Here is a 21,689-nt window from a genome sequence, read left to right as displayed (position 1 = left end):
AATTGCAGGAAGAGAGATGGACTGGGTGGCCAGTGCACAAAATCTGGAGTGGTTCCAAAGACGTCTTTTCTAATCTTCCCATCATTTTCTCAAATAAAATTTCTCCCTACCCAGTTGAGGATGCCGGACAAACAGTCCATTGACTTGAAGACACTGGTGCCCAAGCGGAGCTGGGAGTGATCAATATAGATGTGAAGTGTACTAGGTGAGCTCAGATTTAACACAAGGAGAAAAAGGTAAAATATATCAGCATGCAAAATAAAGTGACATTTAATAATCAGGCAAATATAGCATTTCAAGCGACCTAGATAAATACAAAACTCAAAGGGAAGGCACAGAGAAGAACAGGTAATTAATTAGTGTAGGCAGGATTGTTAAGGCAGTAGAACATTCCTCCTGTGACATATGGGATTTGTGGGTATCAAATAGTCACTTAGAAGTCTGCATCAGCAAGAAGTGCACCCAACATAATCTCCTGACTGACAAGGTCAAGAAACTGGATGGAGTTTGAGCTGGATGTATTCAGGCCATCTGGAAGGCTGAAAATGCAATAAATGAAACTTTTACTGAAGAGATCCCACCCAGAGTACATACAACAGATAGCAGATGGGTGACCATCAGGAGATGTAAGGGAAGTAAGCAGTCAGTACAAGGTTTTTCATCTCATTTCCTTGATATTATTTATTTATTATTGTTATTCTTTCCTCTTTTGTATTTGCACAGTTTGCTGCCTTTTACACATAAGTTGTTTGTCCATCCTTTTGGGTGTGATCTTTCATTGATTCTGTCTGTTTCTTGGATTTACAATGTATACTCACAAGAAAATGTATCTCAGGGTTGTTTATGGTGACATAAATGTACTTTGATAATAAATTTACTTTGAACTTTACTCTTGAATTTAAGATAATCTGATGCTTAAAATATTACATTTTCAGAATTGTTTGAAATTGATTATGCAAGTTATTTTCTGAGAGAACAAACCTTTTTAAAATGTAATACTAAGATTCTATTTTGATTAAAGAAGAATAGGGTCTTTTGAGAGAGGACAGTTGTAAGTCATTTTGTTTAGGCTCTGATATGAATAGAACATTTTGACGCAATGAACTTTCATTCTGTCCATTTGTAGGATTACCCACATGACTGAACCCACTATTTGCTGATAAGCTTGCATATACATGCTCAGTGGCTGGATTACAAGTAATCTTTATTCTTCAAATGAAAGGTTTATTCAATTTTGTTTTATTATATTTATTCATAGTTTCGTGGCCTAATTAGAAAGCACTGGAAAATGGTGCTGAGATCACCACCAATTAGTCTGTAACCTCATGGTCTGGGGCAGACTGCTTAAAAGGTTTGCACTTTTGATTAGAATTTCCAGGTGGCTCCAACTTCACTGTTAACTTTCTGAATACATAGCAATACAAGTAAGTTCTGGATGCTCACACCAGTTCAACCCAGTTGGTGCTGATTATAGCAATCTTCTTGAAGTGGTTGACAATGCTGCCAGACTGTTGCTCTCATTCAGTGTTATTCAATTTAGTAATATTACATTTGTGGTTTAATACACACTTACTCATGCATGGCTAGAGAATGACTAACAATGGATCCAGGTGTTGATATTTTAATGTCTGGTGCAAGAAGCAATTTGCGGGCTGCTCCTGCTTTGCACCTTTATTCTACCATCATCTGAAAGCAGCTAATTTTTGATGCTAGAGGAACCTGGCAGGTAAGGCAGCGCATATGGAGGGAAACGGACAGTTGAGCTATTTAAATGGACTGGATGAAGAGTCTTGACTCGAAATGTCGGCTCTCCATTTCCCACCATAGATGCTGCCGGACCTGCTGATGTTCTTCAGCATCGTGTGTGTGACTTCAGATTCCACTTCCACGTTCTCCTATGTCTCTTAATTTTTTAATATGCACATTCTACACAGTTTTATCTCACAGCCAGCTCCCTTGTTCCATAAGACCATAGGCCATTCAGCCCAATGTGTCTGCTCCACCATTCAACCATGGGCTGATCCAATTCTTCCAGAGATTCCCACTCCCCTGCCTTCACCCCATACCCTTTGTTGCCCTGGCTAATCAAGAACCTATCTATCTCTGTCTTAAATGCACCCAATGAATTGGCCTCCACTGCTGCTTGTGGCAACAAATTCCACAGATTTACCACCCTCTGACTAAAGTAATTTCTCCGGATCTCTGTTCTAAATGGATGTCCTTCATTCCTGAAGTTGTGCCCTCTTGTCCTAGACACCCCTACCATGGGAAATTCTAGGTTTTCTTATTCAAATGTGTTGTGAGGAAAATCTGTCCTGGGTCCAGTGTGTAAGTGCAATTATGAAGAAAGCACGGCAGAGTGCCTCTGTTTCCTTAGGATTTGCGAAGATAAAACCATAGATGTGTGGTAGCAAGTATATTGACTGGCTGCCATCACAGCCTAGTATGGAAACACCAATGCCCTTGAATGGACAATCCTACAAAAAGTAGTGGGTACGGCCCAGTCCATCACGGGTAAAGCCCTCCCCACCATTAAACACATGTACATGAAGCATTGTCACACAAAAGCAGCATCCATCATCAGGGACTCTCACCACCCAGGACACGCTTTCTTCTCACTGATGGCATCAGGAAGGAGGTACAGGAGCTTCAGGAGTCACACCACCCTCTTGAAGCAGAGGGGATAACTTCACTCAACTCACTTGGCCAATCACTGATTCCCACAAACTATGGGCTCACTTTCACAGACTCTTCATCTCATGTTCTTGATAGTTATTGTTTATTTATTTAATTGTAATTATTAATATTTCTTTTATCTATCTTTTTGTATTTGCATAGTTTATTGTCTTTCGCACACTAGTTGTCCTCGTTGTTGCAGTCTTCCATTGATTATGGTTATTAGACTTATTGATTATGCCCACAAGAAAAGGAATATCAGCATTGTATATGGTGATATATATATATGTGGTTTGATAACAAATTTACTTTGATCTGAAATGTTAGTTGTTTCTCTTTCCATTATTGTGGCATGACCTGCTAAGTGTTTCCACGACCTGTGAACTTTTACACTTCCACACTACTGATTGTAGATTTCAGGAAGATTAGGACAAGGGAACACAAACCAATCCTTATAGAGGGATCAGAAGTGGAGAGAGTGAGCAATTTCAAGTTCCTGTGTATCAATCTCTCTGAGGATGTGACCCGGAAGCAACATATTGATGCAGCTATAAACAAGGCAAGACAGTGGTTTATATAATTTGGAGTTTCAGGAGATTTGGTCAACTAAAGCACTTGAAAACTTCTACAAATGTACTGTGGAGAGCATTCTGACTGGTTGCATCACTGTCTGGAATGGGGGGGGGGGGGTGGAATCTGCTGCACAAGATTGAAATAAGTTGTAGAAACTTGTAAAATTAGTCAGCTCTTTCATGGGTACCAGCCTCTGTAGTATCCAAGACATCTTCAAGGAACAGTGCCTTAGGAAGGCAGTGTCCATCATTGAGGACACCAACACCCAGGACATGCTGCCTTCAATCTGTTACTGTTGGGTAGGAGGTACAGAAGCCTAAAGGTACACACTCAGCGATTCAGAAACAGTTTCTTGCCCTCTGCCGTCTAATTTCTAAATGAACATTGAACCCTTTAACACTACCTCACAACATTTTTATTTCTGTTATTTTACCCTACTTATTTTAAGTTAACTATTTAATATATATATATATATATATATATATATATATATTTACTTATATATGTAACTCAGTTTTTTTCTCTGTATTTATTTATCCTGTATTTCATTGTACTGTTGATGTAAAGTTAACAAATTTCACAACATATACCAGTGATATTGATTCTGATTCTGATACCGTTCATTAGTAAATACAAAAGGGTAAAGAGGTCCTGATTGCTTCTCATTTAGTAGATGCCAGTGTTTGTAACGAGTTGAAGACCAGCCGAACATTCAAGGAGTGTCTGTGTCTCTGCATCCATTGGATTCTCATCTGGCACTAACAAGATGAGATGCAATCTCTGGATCCTTGAACCATTTGGATGCTCTTTATCCACGAGAATCACTCAGTTCTCTCTGCATACTACTGTTGGCACAATAAGAGGAAAAGATTTCTCAACATTAAGCTGCAGACCTAAAGGAATAACTACCAAAGCTCCTTGATTGGCAGCAGCAGATTTATGCTTAAATTTAGGGTGATTTTCAGCTTTGACTAGAGCTCTGAACTAAAGACTCAAATATTCAATGCCAACAAGCTCCTTTCCACGGTTATCAAATCCTTGACCTTTGGTCGCTTTAAACAGCCCCTGTGTTTTTGTAGGGATGTAGCTCTTGCTCCTGCTGAGTGCTGGAATTCTTGTAGATGCAAAATGCATGGCAGCCTGGTACCTACTGACACTGCTTGTTGTGGTGGGGGTTTGGTGTCACAATCATTCTGTTCTGCCTATTGCTTCTGCTTGTAATGTAAAATGAGTACCTGCAAATGCCAATTAAAATCGCAGCCAAATTGGCACCCCTGCTGCTGAAACATTGGATGAATTAAGCCCTCTTTCAAGTCTTTGCTGCTACAACTGGAGAACTCTCTGCATCCACATTTTGTCAAAACCCCTTTCAACCACAATTTTGCATCGTCAGTGTCTCTTAGTGATACGGTGTTATGATAATAATCTTCCCTCCAGAGTGGAGAAAACAAAAGATCTGACTTCAGAAAGAGGGGCCATGCACATGCTCCTGTCTGCATTAAACAGCAATGAGGTTGAGGGTTTCAAGTTCCTAGGTGTGAATATCACCAGCTGCTTACCCTGGTCCATCTGTGTTGACATTAGGACCAAGAAAACTCCCCAATGCCCCCAGTGATGTGCTGGTCTGGTAACTATCTACGATTGCCATACCCCAACCACAAACTGTTCCAGCTGCTTCTGTCTGGCAACAGTACCACAGCGTGAAGGCCAAGACCAACAGACTATGGGACAGCTGCTTTCACCAGGCCATTAGATTTATCAATGCATATTGATCCGATTGTCTATCTGTGTGTGTGTGTGTGTGTGTGTGTGTGTGATGTATACAATATACGGACCAAAAGAAGCTGCAGAAGATTGTAAATCTAGTCAGCTCCATCTTGGGCACTAGCCTACGAAGTACCCAGGATATCTTTAGGGAGTGATGTTTCAGAAAGGCAGCGTCCACTATTAAGGACCTCCAGCACCCAGGGCATGCTCTTTTCTCACTGTTACCATCAGATAGGAGGTACAGAAGCCTGAAGACACACACTCAGTGATTCAGGAACAGCTTCCTTCCCCTCTGCCATCTGATTCCTAAATGGACATTGAAGCTTTGGACACTACCTCACTTTTTAAATGTACAGTATTTCTGTTTTAGCACATTTTTAAAAATCTATTCAATATACATAGTTGATTTACTTCTTTATTTATTATTATGTTTTATTTTATTCATTTTTTTCCTCTCTCTGCTAGATTAGGTATTGCATTGAACTGCTGCTGCTCGGTTAACAAATTACACATCACATGCCGGTGATTATAAACCCAATTCTGATCTTAGTGTCTGGGCAATACCCTCCAACATTTCCCTTCTTTATTGCTTGTACATTGCGACGGACACACAGTGTAAAGATTTTTACTCCCTCATGTTGTGAGATGGATTAAGAAATAAAATTCTCTTTCTAATATTGCCCTTGTGTAAATGGCTGGCTGGTGAATATGGAGGAGTTGATGAACATATTTGAATAGGTTAAGGGAAATAAGTGGGGTAATGGGCGATGAGGGGAATTCTGTGAGCGCTGGCAAATTGATGGACCAAATTCCTTTTTCTGTTAGAAAAAATATAAAGCACTGTTTCTGAAATTCATTCAATTGAAGTCAATGGAAATGAATTTCCATTACAGAAAACAATGAATTGCCACTATTATGTTGTACTGTTCTCGTACAGGTGTAGAAACTCTGAACTTAACACCGAGTTAAACTGTAGTCAATGAAGGCACGATCGCAGTAAGATTAACCATTTACTGTTCACTCTTCCACATTAACATATGGTGAAAACTGTTGATAGAACAATCCAAAATATATACAGTATTTGTTCCCTTCTTGGCATCACATTTACATCATAAATACTTGTACAAGTATAACTACAACAAACTATATTACATTAAAGTACAACATACAGTCGGATTCTACCTATGCCATCAACAGCTTTAAATACACTTCAACACAAACTATCCAGCAACGCTTTCAATAGCACAAGAAAATAAACTTCATCAACTGTCATTACTTTTAACAGAATCAGCATTAACATTTTTACTTCAACATATTGATTGTCAAATGAACTTACGGCGTTGCTTCTATGATGTATCTTAGTGCGTAGAATGAAAACTTTTCTGGTGCTGATCCTGCACACACAAGCCCCCTCCTTCCCGTTTCTCCAAACCGGTATTTTCCCACAAGACGCAGCAAAACCGGGTGTGATGTCATCGCATGCCACGATACATCACAGACAATGAATTTGCTTTCAACCACCTTAACTTTAACTAGAAAATAATTACAAACAAATTACTAAAGTGAAAATGTAATAAAGCTAAAGAAATGTTTTAATGGCAACGCATATATGGATGACAGGAAACAAATGCTGTATAGTTTATGTATGTACAAATATACAATATATATTGTCACATGTACCTCTTGAGGCCACCATTGGACAGGGTTGACCATGAAAGTTGGTGTCTAAATACACAAGACATGGCTGTACAATAGAGAGAGCAAGCTGCCCCTCTTCACACAAACTGATGAACCCAAAGGAATGGCAGAGACCGATACAGTTTGGCACCAGCGGTGTCGCAGAACTCAACAAAGGACTGCCTTAGGGACTCCAACTCTGGATTGTTCCATCGGGGTTTACTCTGGAAGCCTTCCCCATGAGTGGGTACAGCTGCAAGGCAGTGGAAGGTAGAGATCAGAGTTTTCCATCTCCTAGACGAGCTGCCAACCACGGCTGATGAGCCCCATCTGCCCGAAGCGACTGGTTTCTAAGGCATCAGTAGCATGTTTTGCCCCTTCTCCTGTCAGAAGAAATGGGTCCGCCAAGCTTAGTAGCTAAGCCACATGTAAAGACCAGGAGCTGGACTTAGTAATAAGGCTTAGTAATAAGACTATTTAATAGAGTCACAGCACTCTACTGTACAGGTGACCCGAGTTCAATTCCCACCACTGCCTGCAAGGAGTTTGTACGTTCTCCAAGTGACTGTGTGGGTTTTCCCGGGAGCTTGGTTTCCTCCTACAACTCAAAAAGGCATATTGGTGGGTAGGTTAAAGGGTAATTGTAAATCATCCTGTGATTAGGCTAGGATTGAACTGGGGGATTGTTGGACAGTGTGACTCAATGGGCCAGAAGGTTCTACTCTGCGTTCTGTCTCAATAAATAAAATTAAGACCGTCCTGCCAAAGGGTTTCGGTGTGAAACGTTGACTGTACTTTATTCCACAGATGCTGCCTGGCCTGCTGAGTTCCTCCAGCATCTTGTGTATGTAGCCCGGTTTTCCAGTATCTGCAGATTATCTCTTGTTAGTGAAATGTGTTATTTGTGTTAACAACCAACACAACCTAAGGATGTGATCGGATTAGCCTACAACTATCACTACACGTTCTGGTTTGAGTAAAAACTTTACTCCCCCTACTCTTTTCTTCCAATCCTCACTCTTGCCTTTCTCACCTGCCTATCACCTCCCCGGGACCCTCCTTTCCTTTCTTCCATGATCCCCTCTCCTCTCCTATCAGATTCCTTCTCCAGCCCTTTACCTTTCCCACCCACCTGGCTTCACCTATCACCTTCTGGCTAGCCTCTTTCCCCTCCCCTCACCTTTTTATTCTGGCATCTTCCCCCTTCCTTTTCAGTCCTGAAGAAACACCTTGGCCTGAAATGGCAACTGTTTATTCATCACCATAGATGCTGCCTGACCTGCTGAGTTTCTCCAGCATTTTGTGGTTACAGTCTGAGTATGTCATTCCACCAGTTTGAGGCACCGTGCTCTAAATATTTCATGAAAATATTAATGTTGAATGTGTGGAACTGTTGCAAATCATTCCGGCAATTGGTTCAGCATAGAGGACTTTAGTGGTTCTCTGTGCATAGAGGAGATTGGATTAAAGCCAGTTTGGAACAGACTTAAATTTTAAAGCACAGTGCAACCAGAGTTCTATTTTTTTCTCCTATAGCTTATTCCCTTGGCTCCATTACACAACCTGCATTGAAAAATCCTCAGGTTCCTGCAGCGTTTGAAACTAGAAGGACTGCAATACATCAGTTGTTTCAATCATTCAACATGTGTGTACTGTCAAGGATAGGTTTCTCTTTCCCTTAACGTTAAATCTAAATTTCTTCAGTTGGCCAAGAATAATGGGGAATAATTTCAATTCGTCACTTAAAAAAATCAGACTGTTTCATATTAAGATTAGATCACATAGTTCTGTGGGTTATCAGTATATAACTGAACTTCAGTGCTATTTTGTGACTAAATTTCAAGAATGGCCTTTCTGCAAGAATTGTGTGGCTGGCAAAATTTAGTCGAGTATGTACATGCTCATACAGATAAAGACGTTGGTTCCTAGAATATTCACTAAACAGTATCATCCATCATGTAGTGCTGTTTTGAGTGGCGCCAAGTGAAGTTGGGTCATGTTTTCTTGTGTTAGAAAATCACTGGCAGCTCACAGGGAAGTTGGATGATTTAAAGTGGTATGGGTATGTTTGATGCTTATTTCTGTACTGTTAGGGAACTCTAGTGACCAGCTGGGGAATTGGAAACTTTATACCAGGATTATGAATGAAGTACCCTGTCAATTCTCCACATTACCTCTTTGTTATAAATGTTCCTGTGGTGCTTCTGCTAAGATGCTACTTGAGTTGGAGCTGCCTGATGATGTTGCGGGTAGGACAGGTATACCTGATGGAGGATGGGAAGAGAAAGCTGTCCACTAATTCTATTCATCAAGGCTGTTCAGTGAGTTAATCCCATATCTCCAGCTCCCCAACTGCAAAGGATTGAGAAGCTGACATTTTATAAAACGTTGCTGATGGAGGTGTGTTACACTTGTGCCTGTTTAATTCTGCCTGTCATGTTTGAGTTAACTGTTGTTTTATCCAATCATTAGTGGTCAAACTATGCCACATTCTGTCCCTTTTAGTCCACAGTGTAAGGAGGCCGCAGAAGGAGCTTTTTCTCTTCTACCTCGAGTAGAGAAAATCATCCTGATGATTGTTAAACATTTAAAGCAGTTAGTTCCCAACCTGGGATCCATGGATCCCTCAGTTAATGGTAGGGGTCCATGACATTAAAGAAGTTGGGAACTCCTGGGTTAAAGGTTTATGCTGAGGGGTTTAGATGACTTCCATCCACATTTCCTGGTGCACCAGGAATTGGCTGCATTATCTGCATGTCAGTGACCTTATCAAACATGGATTGCAAAGGATGCATTCCTAACTCTGCATAAGGATTTGCAAGAAATTAGAGATGGAACCTCACCCCAATCCCCCCTCTTCCATGTTGCTTAAATTCTGTTAACCAGGTTGGATTAAAATATCAGCCATTTTAACATACAACAGGCACACTTCCCATGTATGATACTGTCTTGTAATTCTCATCTGAATCCCCTAGACGAGTACTAGAGTTAAACTTCTTCCCTTGGAAAAATGGCACAATAGTTCCTAAAATTCCTCATCTGACTGAAGCCCACAGTGTAACTCCATATGAAATGCACCTCTCGTCTGCGGGGCTAGAATATGAATTAGTCTTTAGTGATATCCAGAACAACAGTAAGGTAACACATCCCCTCTGCAGAGTGCTGGTTTGATGCAGGGAATATCTCCTGAAAATGTGCAGTGATGAAGGCAAAGTGAAGAGTGTGGTAACTGTGTATATGCGGCATCGATAACTGGACGGGCCAGCAAACATTCAGATATATTAGACAGAACTGTTGTTCCTCTAATGCAGGTGTACCCAACCTCTTTTATGCCATGGACAAATACCATTGACCAAGGAGCCCGTGGACTCCAGGTTGGGAACGTCTGGGTGGTGAAGCCTCAGTATATATTAGCATTTGTTTCATCTTCAGCGACAGCATGGAAATAGCCTAAGACACCAAACATCAGTAGATACAGATTCATTTTATCACATTAACATCAAAACATACAGTGAAATGTGTCATTTGCGATATCGACCATCATGACCGAATGCTGAGGTGTGGGAGTCATTTCCTTTTGTTCTGTCTTGTGTGTCTTTTCTGAAAGGAATGTACCCTGTTCCTCTTGGTATTAAAAAAGTGAAAGTTACATGTAGGTTTTTTTGTGGTGAAAAGAAAGTTTTGAATTTTAAAGTTTGCAGTCAACTCATTGTCTTAAAAGTCCCTACGGTGGGTGCAGAAAGGATTTCCCAAATTTGTTCCAGGGATTAAAAATTGTGGTTATAGAGCTTGACAAGTGAAACTAGGGATGTTCTGCATGGAGCTAAAAACAAAATGCCCTTTGGTCAGAAAAGATATTTATTAAGAATGTTATATACTTTGTATGTATTAATGTTTTTCACAACAGACTGCCAGAATGTTCTCTGCACAATAAACACTGTTCCTATTAGCACATTTAAAATCCTGTCCAAGAGTTATAGTGTCAAGAAAAACTCTTTGACTCTCTGGAACTCACTTCCTGTAAAACTGCCAATGAGGGAATTTGAAAGTGGGTTTTTCATCACTTGAGGGGCTATAAAGCACAGTGGCATTTGGCTGTGTGACATTTGGCAGAAAGGATTCAAGGTATCATAGTCAGGTTAAGTGAACGCATAAGGATGTGTTAAGTAAATTAAAATGCAGGTCTATGTGAAGTCAACTGTTTTATCAAAAATAGAAAATTACAATGTTTGTCAATGTTCAGAGATTGTTCGGTGTCCATGTTCAGAAAGAACTTGATATCCTTGTGCACAAGTCATTGAAACTTAATTTACTGGTTTAGCAAGTAACTGTGAAGGCAAATTTTAGACCTTCATTGCAATAGAATGGAATTTCAGTAATGCAATAGGGTTGTCTTACTGGACTTTTAGAGGACTTCAGTGAGATTGCATGAATAGGCCTGGCGTCCCTGCCTATGGAAGGAGATACAGAGAAAGAGCATGTTAGTATGAGGAGAGATTAAGTAGGCTGTGCTTGTATTCTCTTGGGTTTATCAAGAAGATATCTTATTGGAATACAGTAAATTCTTACGATGCTTGGTAAGGTAGATGTTCCTCCAGGTTGGATGTCTAGAACCAGTGCTCACTTCTCAAGGTATATGACGAAGTGAAAAGAAATTTCTTTGCAATTCCATATCCAAGAGGGCTGTGGAAGCTCAGTCCTTGATGGAGTTTTATGTGTTAAGAAAATCAAGGGGCGTGGATGGGACACGTAGAGGAAAGTGTACTGATGGAAAAGGTCAGCTATGGCTCTCTTCAGTGGAACAGCCATGAGTGTCTAAATAGTTGACCCTGCTTCTAATTCTTAAACATGTTCTAAATCAAACTTTGATGGTAAATTCTTGAATTTGATAGAATAGCAAAAGAATGTCAGAAACTCTCGAGGCAAAATGATCTTTTTCTTACTTAGATCGATTGTAAAACAGACTATTTTAAGATCTCACCTGTATAGACTTAATAATTAATTAACTTTCTGTTAATTTTACTTTTCAGATGTGGACATTCTCCAAAGGCTGGGCCTTATCGGGAAAAAAGCACAATCACAGTCATCACCATCTTCTGTAACGTCCCACTTGGTTCCTCAGGGAGTCATTCCTTTTAAATCAGGCGTTATTCTCACTCAGCGAGCACGTATCAAAACATCTGTCGCAGCACTCATTCCTGCCTCATATGGTGCTAACTTCGCCATAGTTTTGAGCCTCTGCTCACATCGCATCAACAATGCTTTTTTATTTGCTGTTAGAAATAAGAAGAAAAAACTACAGCTTGGTATTCAGTTTATACCAGGTAAAATCATTGTGTACGTAGGACACAAACAGTCTGTTTATTTTGATTATGATGTTCATGATGGCCAGTGGCATCACATGGCGATCAACATCAGGAGCCGAAAGGTTACTCTGTATACTTCTTGTGGGAAGAATCGCACTAATGCAAATTTGCATTTCAAAAAAGAAGATTCTTTAGATCCAGATGGTTCCTTTCTTTTGGGAAAAATGAACCAAAACTCAATTCAGTTTGAAGGAGCCATCTGTCAGTTTGATATTTATCCCTCTGCAAAAGCAGCTCATAATTATTGCAAATATATTAAAAAACAGTGTAGGCTGGCAGATATCTACCGGCCGAACCTTTTCCCACTTCTTCCTCTTTTACCACGTTCTCCTAATTCATCTGCTGTCTCTTCTCCATTAACGCTGCGTAAACGGACTGGGAAGGATGACAACTGCACCGATAAGTCGGCTTTTCTGGGCATGTCTCAAACGGTGCCAAACTTTAACATCCAGATCAATAAGCGATCGTCTTTTGACACCACGTCCCAGCCTGCCCATTTGTCAGTACAGCACCAGAGCACTGCTTTCTCCACTCTGCAGCCAGCAACGACGACACTGATCCCAAGCGCTGAGTTTCTCCAGGTTCCTCCTCATATCAAATTTCCAACCACAGCCCCTGCTACGATGCGGTCCCATGCAGCTCTAGACAAATCCACGGGAAAAAGTAATGCAAAGAGGCAGAAAGGACAGGTTAGCAAAAAACTACCTGATAACACAACAGAGCAAGACACGAAGAAGAAAGCTAAAGTAATTGTAAATGTGACAACAAACCCAACGTCAGCAAAGCCAATAAAAATGAAATCAGAATACCAATCCACTGAAAGTCGATTTGAGACACAAAAGCCCTCTACAGAATTTGTGGAAGAATCGCTGCAAAGACTGAACCGGCAACCAGAGAGGCGAAACAAACAGACACCAGAAACTAAAAATGAGCCAAATCTGACAACTCCAAATGACTCCAGAGGTACCTACACTGTGATGTCTATAACTCCAGCTGCCACAGACGGATACCAAACATTCGGAATGGAAAGTTTTACCATTGATCCACGATTTCACAAACTTCTAGGTATAAAAGGAGACCCTGGACCAATGGTAAGATTCATGTCGACTTTTATATTTTTTGAATGTATTCTATATTTTTGTTTACCACAGGTCTTTTCTCAAACTTCAGTCATCATGCCCAATTTGCAAAGTATTTGCCATGCAAACACTGGAGTCAAATTTCACATTTGAAAAGCTGTAACAGCCTACAACTGGTTAAGTCCTATTAGCATATCGCCCAAAGGAGTGCAAACTACCAAAAACAGCCATTAATAAATAAAACTTAGAGCATTGAATCACTCAAAATATTTTTTGAAAATCCTTGCTGCAAAGTTAATTTTCCTGATATGTTCTTTTTGCAGCCAAATGCAATTAAAAAATTATAGCTTTCTGATGTGAAATGTGCAGCGGTCATTTGTATTACTCCAGAAATTGACCTGGATGCTTGCTGATGTAAGTTATCTTTGTATCCCTGATGTAATTTCCATATCAAGAGTACACGGCATAATATCTTTCTTCTTTGACAATAGACAATAGGTGCAGAAGTAGACCATTCAGCCCCTCGAGTCTGCACCGCCATTCTGAGATCATGGCTGATCATTCACTATCAATACCCAGTCCCTGCCTTGTCCCCATATCCCTTGATTCCCCTATCCATCAGATATCTATCTAGCTCCTTCTTGAAAGCATCCAGAGAATTGGTCTCCACCGTCTTCCAAGGCAGTGCATTCCACACCTCCACAACTCTCTGGGAGAAGAAGCTCTTCCTCAACTCTGTTTTAAATAACTGACCTCTTATTCTTAATCCATGCCCTCTGGTACTGGACTCTCCCAACATCTGGAACATATTTCCTGCCTCAATCCTATCAAATCCTTTAATTATCTTAAATGTTTCAATCAGATCCCCTCTCAATCTCCTCAATTCCAGCGTGTACAAGCCCAATCCCGCCAATCTCTCTGCGTAAGACAGCCCTGCCATCCCAGGAATCAACCTAGTGAATCTACGCTGCACTTCCTCAATTGCCAGAATGTCCTTCCTTAAACCTGAAGACCAAAACTGTACACAATATTAAAGGTGTGGTCTCACCAGGGCCCTGTACAAATGCAAAAGGACATCCTTGCTCTTGTACTCAATTCCCCTTGTAATAAAGGCCAACATTCCATTTGCCCTCTTCACTGCCTGTTGCACTTGCTCATTCACCTTCATTGACTGATGCACTAGGACTCCCAGGTCTCTTTGCATTTCTCCCTTACCTAACTCTACACCGTTCAGACAATACTCTGCCCTCTTGTTCCTGCTTCCAAAGTGGATAACTTCACATTTATTCACATTGGATGACATCTGCCAAGTATCTGCCCACTCACCCAGCCTATCCAAGTCTCCCTGTTTTCTCCTAACGTCCTCTTTGCATGTCACACTGCCACCCAGTTTAGTATCATCAGCAAACTTGCTGATATAGTTTTCAATGCCCTCATCTAAATCGTTAACATAAATCGTAAAGAGCTGTGGTCCCAATACACACCCCACTAGTCACCTCCAGCCAGTCCGAGAAACACCCATTCACTGCTACCCTTTGCTTTCTATCTGCCAACCAGTTTTCTATCCATGTTGAAACCCTGCCCCCAATGCCATGAGCTCTGATTTTACTCACCAATCTCCTATGTGGCACCTTATCGAATGCCTTCTGAAAATCTAGGTACACAACATCCACTGGCTTACCCTCGTCTAACATCCTTGTTACACCCTCAAAAAACTCCAACAGATTAGTCAAGCATGATTTGCCCTTGGTAAATTCATGCTGGCTCGGCCTAATCCTATTACTGCCATCAAGATGTGCCACTATTTTGTCCTTAATAATGGACTCAAGCATCTTCCCCACGACTGATGTTAGTTCTCCGTTTTCTCCTTCCCTCCCTTCTTGAAAAGTGGGATATCATTAGCCACTCTCCAATCTTCAGGAACTGATCCTGAATCTAAGGAACTTTGGAAAATGATTACCATTGCATCCGCAATTTCCTGAGCCACCTCTTTTAGAACCCTCGGATGCAGACCATGCAGACCGGGGATTTATTAGCCTTCAGTCCTACCAGTCTACTCATCACAGTTTCTTTCCTAATGTCAATCTGTCTCAATTCCTCTGATATCTTATGACCCTGGCCCATCCATACATCTGGGAGATTGCTTGTGTCCTCCCTGGTGAAGACAGATCTAAAGTACGCATTAAATTCTGTTGCCATTTCCCTGTTTCCCATAACAATTTCTCCCAATTCATTCTTCAAGGGGCCAACATTGTTCTTAACTATCTTCTTTCTCTTCACATAGCTAAAAAAGCTTTTGCTATCCCCTTTTATATTCCTGGCTAGACTGAGCTCATACCTGATTTTTTCTCTCCGTATTGCTTTTTTAGTTAAGATCTGCTGTTCCTTAAAACTTTCCCAATCATCTGTATTCCCACTCATCTTAGCCCTGTTATACTTCTTTTTCTTTAATGCTATACAATCTCTGACTTCCTTTGTCAACCACTGTGGCCCCTTCCCCCTCTTTGAATCCTTCCTTCTCATTGGAATGAACTGCTTTTGTATTATCCCCAAGAATATCTGCCACTGCTGATCCACTGTCTTTCCTGCCAGGGGATCCGCCCATTTAACCTTGGCCATCTCATCCCTCATGGCTCCGTAGTCTCCTTTATTTAATTGCAACACTGACACCTCTGATCTGCCCTTATCCCTCTCAAATTGTAGATAAAAACTTATCATGTTATGATCACTACTTCCTAATGGCTCCTTTACTTCAAGATCACTTATCAATTCCTGTTCATTACACATCACCAAGTCCAAAATAGCCTCGTTCCTGGTTGGCTCAAGCACAAGCTGTTCCAAAAATACATCCCTTAGACACTCCACAAACTCCCTATCCTGGGGTCCAGCACCTACCCGATTCTCCCAGTTCACCTGCATGTTGAAATCTCCCATAACGACTGCATTACCTTTAGCACATGCCAATGTTAACTCCCTAATCAACTTGTACCCAATATCCACGCTACTGTTTGGGGGCCTGTACACAACACCCATTAGGGTCTTTTTACCCTTACTGTTCCTCAGCTCAATCCACACAGACTCTACTTCCCCTGTTCCCAAGTCACCTCTTGCTAAGGACTGAATCTCATTCCTCGTGGTCTGCATTGGTACCCGTGGCATGGGCAGGAAGCAATAACAAGGTCCTGCAAAGTGAGTTCAGGGAGTTAGTTAATTTAAAAGAGAGGACATCCAGGACAGTAATCTCAGGATTGCTATCAATCACACATGCTAGTGAGTCAAGAAATGTGAAGATAGTGCATTTTAATGCATGACTAAGGAGATAGCGTAGGAGGGAGGGCTTCAGATTTTTGGTTCATTTGGCTCTCTTCCATTGCAGATGGGACCTGTACAAAAGGGTGGTTTGCTCCTGAACTTGAGGGGGATCACTATCCTTGCAGGAAGGTTTGCTAGTGCTGCTCCAGAGATTTTAGGTTGGAGTTACATGGGGTTTGGAAACCGGAGTGGCAAAGGCAGCAAGTGGAGTGGCTTTGGAGAAAGTAGATGTTTAGCCTACAAGCTAAGACAGAAACTGACTGGTTGATAAGCATGGTGAGACTAATGTTCTGAGGTCTGTCCATTTCAGTGCAAGAGTATTGTAGATAAGGCAGATGAACTTGGAGAGCATAGATCAGCACTTGGAATTATGATGTTGTAGCTATTAGTAAGATTTTGTTGCAGGAGGGGCAGAACTTGCCAGCACAATGTTCTTGGGTTCCAATGTCTTTAGACGTGATAGAGCATAGAGTTCCTGGCTTATTTTTATGCTATGGACCAACACCATTAAGCAAGGACCCTTGTGGACTCTGTGGACCCCTGGTTGGGAACCCCTGTGATGGAGGGTGAGGCATTAAAAGCAGAGGCATGGCATTACTCATCTGGGAAAATGTCATGGCAATGACAACAGTCAACATAATGGAGGGCTCATCTACAGAGGCAAGCTGGGTCAAATTGAAGAATAAGAAAGGGATGACTTTGTTAATAGGATTATAATGTAGAGCACCTAATGGACAGTGAGATTTAGAGGAACAAATTTGTACAGGGAGAGCAAATATTTGCAAGAAAAATAAGATTGTGATAGTAGGTGATTTAATCATCCACATATTGACTCCCATACTGAAAAAGGACTGGATAGGATAGACTTTGTTTGGGTAAGTTTCCTTTATATGTAGAGGTCCCAACTAGATAGTATGATACTGATCTCCTCTTGGGGAATGAGGCAAGGCAGGTGACAGAAGTGTGTGTAGAGGAACACGTTGGATCTAATGATCATAACTCCCTTAGTTTCAGTTATGGAGAAGGATAGGACTGGTCCTTGGGTTGGGATTCTAAATCGGAGTAAGGCCAATTTTGATGGCATCAGAGGGATCTAGCAAGCATGGATTGGGATAGGCTGTTTTCATGAAAAGAGATGCTTGATAAGTGGAGAACTTTAAAAAATCAAATATTGAGAGTCCAGAATCTGCATGGCCATGCTGGAATACAAGGCTGACAGGCTTTGGGATCCTTTGTTAAAAAAACATTGAAACATCGGTAAAGGAAAAGCGGATGGGACTTATCAGATATAGCCATTTAGGATCAAATAAGGTGCTTAAAGAGTATAAAGAATGCAAGGGAACACTTGAGAGAGAAATTAGGACTAAAAGAGGACACAAGATTGCTCTGGTAGACAAAGGTAAAAGAGAACCCAAGAGTTTCTATAGCTATATGAAAAGCCAAAGGGTAGCAAAGACCAAAGTTAGTCCTGTTGAAGGTCACTGGTGTCACCTATGCATGGAACTGGAAGAAATGAGAGAGATCTTAAATGATTTTTTTTTGTATTTGCATTTACTCAGGAGACAGGCACAGGGATTATAGAATTGAGGCAAAAGAGTAGTGAGGTTGTGGATCATATCTGGATTGTGAAACAGGAAGACCTAACCAGGTGACCCTAGAACCTTATGAGGAGCAAGTGAAGAAATTGCAGGGGCCCTGTTAGAGATATTTTAAACATTCTTAGCCATAAATAAGGTCCCAGAGAACTAGAAGATAGTGAATGTTGTTCCGTTGTTTCATTGTTCAAGAAGGGCTTCAAGAATAAGTCAGGAAATTATAGGCCAGTGAGCCTGACATCAGTTGTGGGTATATTATTGGAAGGTACTTTAAGAGAGAGGACCCATACATATTTGGATAGATGAGACCTAACTGGGCATGGTTAGCATGGTTTTGTGTGTGGTGGGTCATGTGTGACCAATCTTAAGGAGGATTTTGAGGAGGTTACCAAGAAAGTTGATGAAGGAAAGGTGGTGGATGGACTTTACATGGAGTTTAGTTTGGCCTTTGACAAAGTCCGGCATGGGAGACCGATCCAGAAGGTTAAGTCACTTAGCATTCAGGATGAAGCAGTCAACTGGATTAAATTAATACATTAATGATCTGGATGATGGGGTGGTAAATTGGATTAGTAAGTATGCAGATTATACTAAGGAAGGTGGCATTGTGGATAATGAAGTAGGTTTTCAAAGCTTGCAGAGAGATTTAGGCCAGTTAGAAGAGTGGGCTGAATGATGGCAGATGGAGTTTAATGCTGATAAGTGTGAGGTGCTACATTTTGGTAGGAATAATCCAAATAGGACATACATGGTAAATGGTAGGGCATAGAGGAATGCAGTAGAACAGAGTGATCTAGGAATAATGGTGCATAGTTCCCTGAAGGTGGAATCTCATGTGGATAGGGTGGTGAAGAAAGCTTTTGGTATGCTGGCCTTATAAATCAGAACATTGAGTATAGGAGTTGGGATGTAATGTTAAAATTGTACAAGGCATTGGTGAGGCCAAATTTGCAGTATTGTGTACAGTTCTGGTCACCGAATTATAGGAAAGATGTCAACAAAATAAAGAGAGTACAGAGGAGATTTACTAGAATGTTACCTGGGTTTCAGCAGCTAAGTTACAGAGAAAGGTTGAACAAGTTAGGTCTTTATTCTTTGGAGTGTAGAAGATTGAGGGGGAACTTGATGGAGGTATTTAAAATTATGAGTGGGTTAGATAGAGTTGACGTTGATAGGCTTTTTCCATTGAGAGTAGGGGAGATTCAAACAAGAGGACATGAGTTGAGAGTTAAGGGGCAAAAGTTTAGGGGTAATACAAGGGGGAATTTCTTTACTCAGAGAGTGGTAGCTGTGTGGAATGAGCTTCCAGTAGAAGTGGTAGAGGTAGGTTCAATTTTGTCATTTAAAAAAAATTGGGTGGGTATATGGACAGGAAAGGAATGAAGGGTTATGGGCTAAGTGCAGGTAGGTGGGACTAGGTGAGAGTAAGCATTCGGCACGGACTAGAGGTGCTGAGATGGCCTGTTTCCGTGCTGTAATTGTTATATGGTATATGGTTAACATTGGCTTAATAGGGGATGCCAGAGAGTGATATTATATGATTGTATCTCTGATTGGACCCTGTGACAGGTGGTGTGGTGCAGGGATCAGAGTTTGATTCATAGTAACACATAGAAAATTCCAGAGGAACTCAGCAGGTCGGGCAGCATCTCTCGAGTGGAATAAACAGTTGATATTTCAGGCCAAGTTCTTTTATCGGGACTGGAAAGGAAGGGTTCTTCCCTCCCTTCACCCCTCTTCTCCTGGCCCATCATCAGACCCTCATGGGCACTTTCCAATTTCCCTTTTCATCCTTCCAAACTAAATATCAAAATAAATCTGTTTCTTCACCTCCCCATCCATTGAAGGAAAACATGGAGACTACAGTAGTTATTTTAAATGGTTGTTATGTAATCTACATGCTGTTTTAACCAGGGACCTGGGAATCAATCCTCATAGAGAGATCTGAAGTAGAGAGAGTGAGCAGCTTCAAGTTCTTGGGTGTCAAGATCTCTGAGGATCTAACCTGGTCCCAGCATGCTGATGTAGTCATAAAGAAGGCAAGACAGTGGCTATACTTTATCAGGAGTTTGAAGTGATTTGGCATGTCAACAAATACACTCAAAAACTTCTATAGTTGCACTATGGAGAGCATTCTGACAGGCTGCATCACTGTCTGGTATGGAGGGGCTACTTCAGAGGACCGAGAGAAGCTGCAGAAGGTTGTAAATTTAGTCAGCTCCATCTTGGGTACTAGCCTACAAAGTACCCAGGACACCTTTAGGGAGTGGTGTCTCAGAAAAGCAGCTTCCATTATTAAAGACCTCCAGCACCCAGGGCATGCCCTTTTCTCACTGTTACCATCAGGTAGGAGATACACAGAAGCCTGAAGGCACACACTCAGCGATCCAGAAACAGCTTCTAAAAGGACTGAAGCTTTGGACACTACCTCACTTCATTTTAATATACAGTATTTCTATTTTTGCACATTTTTTAATAATTCAATATACGTAGTTTGCTGCTAAGTTAACAAATTTCACGTCACATGCCAGTCATAATAAACCTGATTCTGATTCTATCCCATATTCACCCATGTTTGTTGAAGAGTTTTATGTAAATGCTAGCTGAAATTACAGACCATTGGTTTCTGTTTATGACTATCTTGGCGTTGTTCCTTCAGAGAAATGTTCTCCTGCTGTATGATGAGATGGCTCTGTGTAATTCTCTCATTTCTTTGGCTCCTCGTTCTAGCATTTGCAATCTCTTGTGTTTCCAGCTTCCTGGTATTAAGGCTAACATTATTTCTCAGCTAGCATCAACATAAAATCCCATTCGGTTGTGAAGAACCTTGTTGTATGCTTGCTGACTGTTATTTCCACTTACAAAAAGAAACAGTAAGGGCAATTAGTAAATAATTAATTGATAAGAAAGTCTTGTGGGAATTGTTGGGAATATAAAACCTCTCCACCATTCATTAAAAGTTGTCTGAGGGTCAGTTTTGATGAGGTCTTAGAGCCAAATTCTTGGGGGTGGAGAGGGTTGGAAAAGTACCTGTCATGAAAGGGACCTACTGACATCAGATTCTGAATGCCATCTTAGAACCTGCTGTAATGGACTTCACAAGGAAGTAATATCCCCTCCAAAAGCCCATTGCACATTTTTCTTTGACATTGTCTTTATGAACTGCCTTGAAATGTTTTTCATCAAATAAGTGCAATTTATATAGCATTTATCATTTGTCTTGATGAACCACTAATGTTATGTGCAACTGTCAGCTACATAACATCCACGTAGACTCAAAAACAGTTGCTTTCCCCAAGCAGTAAGGCTGATCATCACCTCCACTCACTAACCCACCCCTCCACAATTCCAGCCACCACTACTTTTCCTGTCAGTCATCTTGTGTACAAACACTCCTGTGCCTAGGGTCACTTTGTGGATATACCATCAATCTATGTATATATAAGCTACCTTATGTATTTATAGTTATTGCAGTTTCATTGTTATTGTGGGGTTTTTTTTGCTGTATTGATAGGGAGTAACAATTATTTAATTCTCTTTTACACTTATGTACCAGAAATAACATTAAGCAATCTTGAATCTTGAATTTTTTAAAATAGTCTCTTGAAATTCAAAGTGTGATGATTTTGCTTTTGCTCATTTAT

At 40.9% G+C, this 21,689-nt stretch overlaps 1 protein-coding gene across 1 annotated transcript in view; it reads left to right on the top strand.

The window, feature by feature from the left end:
• The window catches only part of col27a1b (collagen, type XXVII, alpha 1b), a 591,032-nt gene that overhangs the window by 70,007 nt on the left and 499,336 nt on the right, over positions 1–21,689 (top strand). The window contains exon 3 of the mRNA XM_059993655.1: positions 11,724–13,150. Coding sequence (XP_059849638.1) covers positions 11,724–13,150 — 1,427 coding nt within the window. The remainder of the gene's footprint in view (positions 1–11,723; positions 13,151–21,689) is intronic.

The sequence above is a fragment of the Hypanus sabinus genome, chromosome 18 (genome assembly GCF_030144855.1).
Source record: "Hypanus sabinus isolate sHypSab1 chromosome 18, sHypSab1.hap1, whole genome shotgun sequence".
Classification (NCBI taxonomy): domain Eukaryota; kingdom Metazoa; phylum Chordata; class Chondrichthyes; order Myliobatiformes; family Dasyatidae; genus Hypanus; species Hypanus sabinus.
This window is presented reverse-complemented; position numbering and strand designations above follow the sequence as displayed.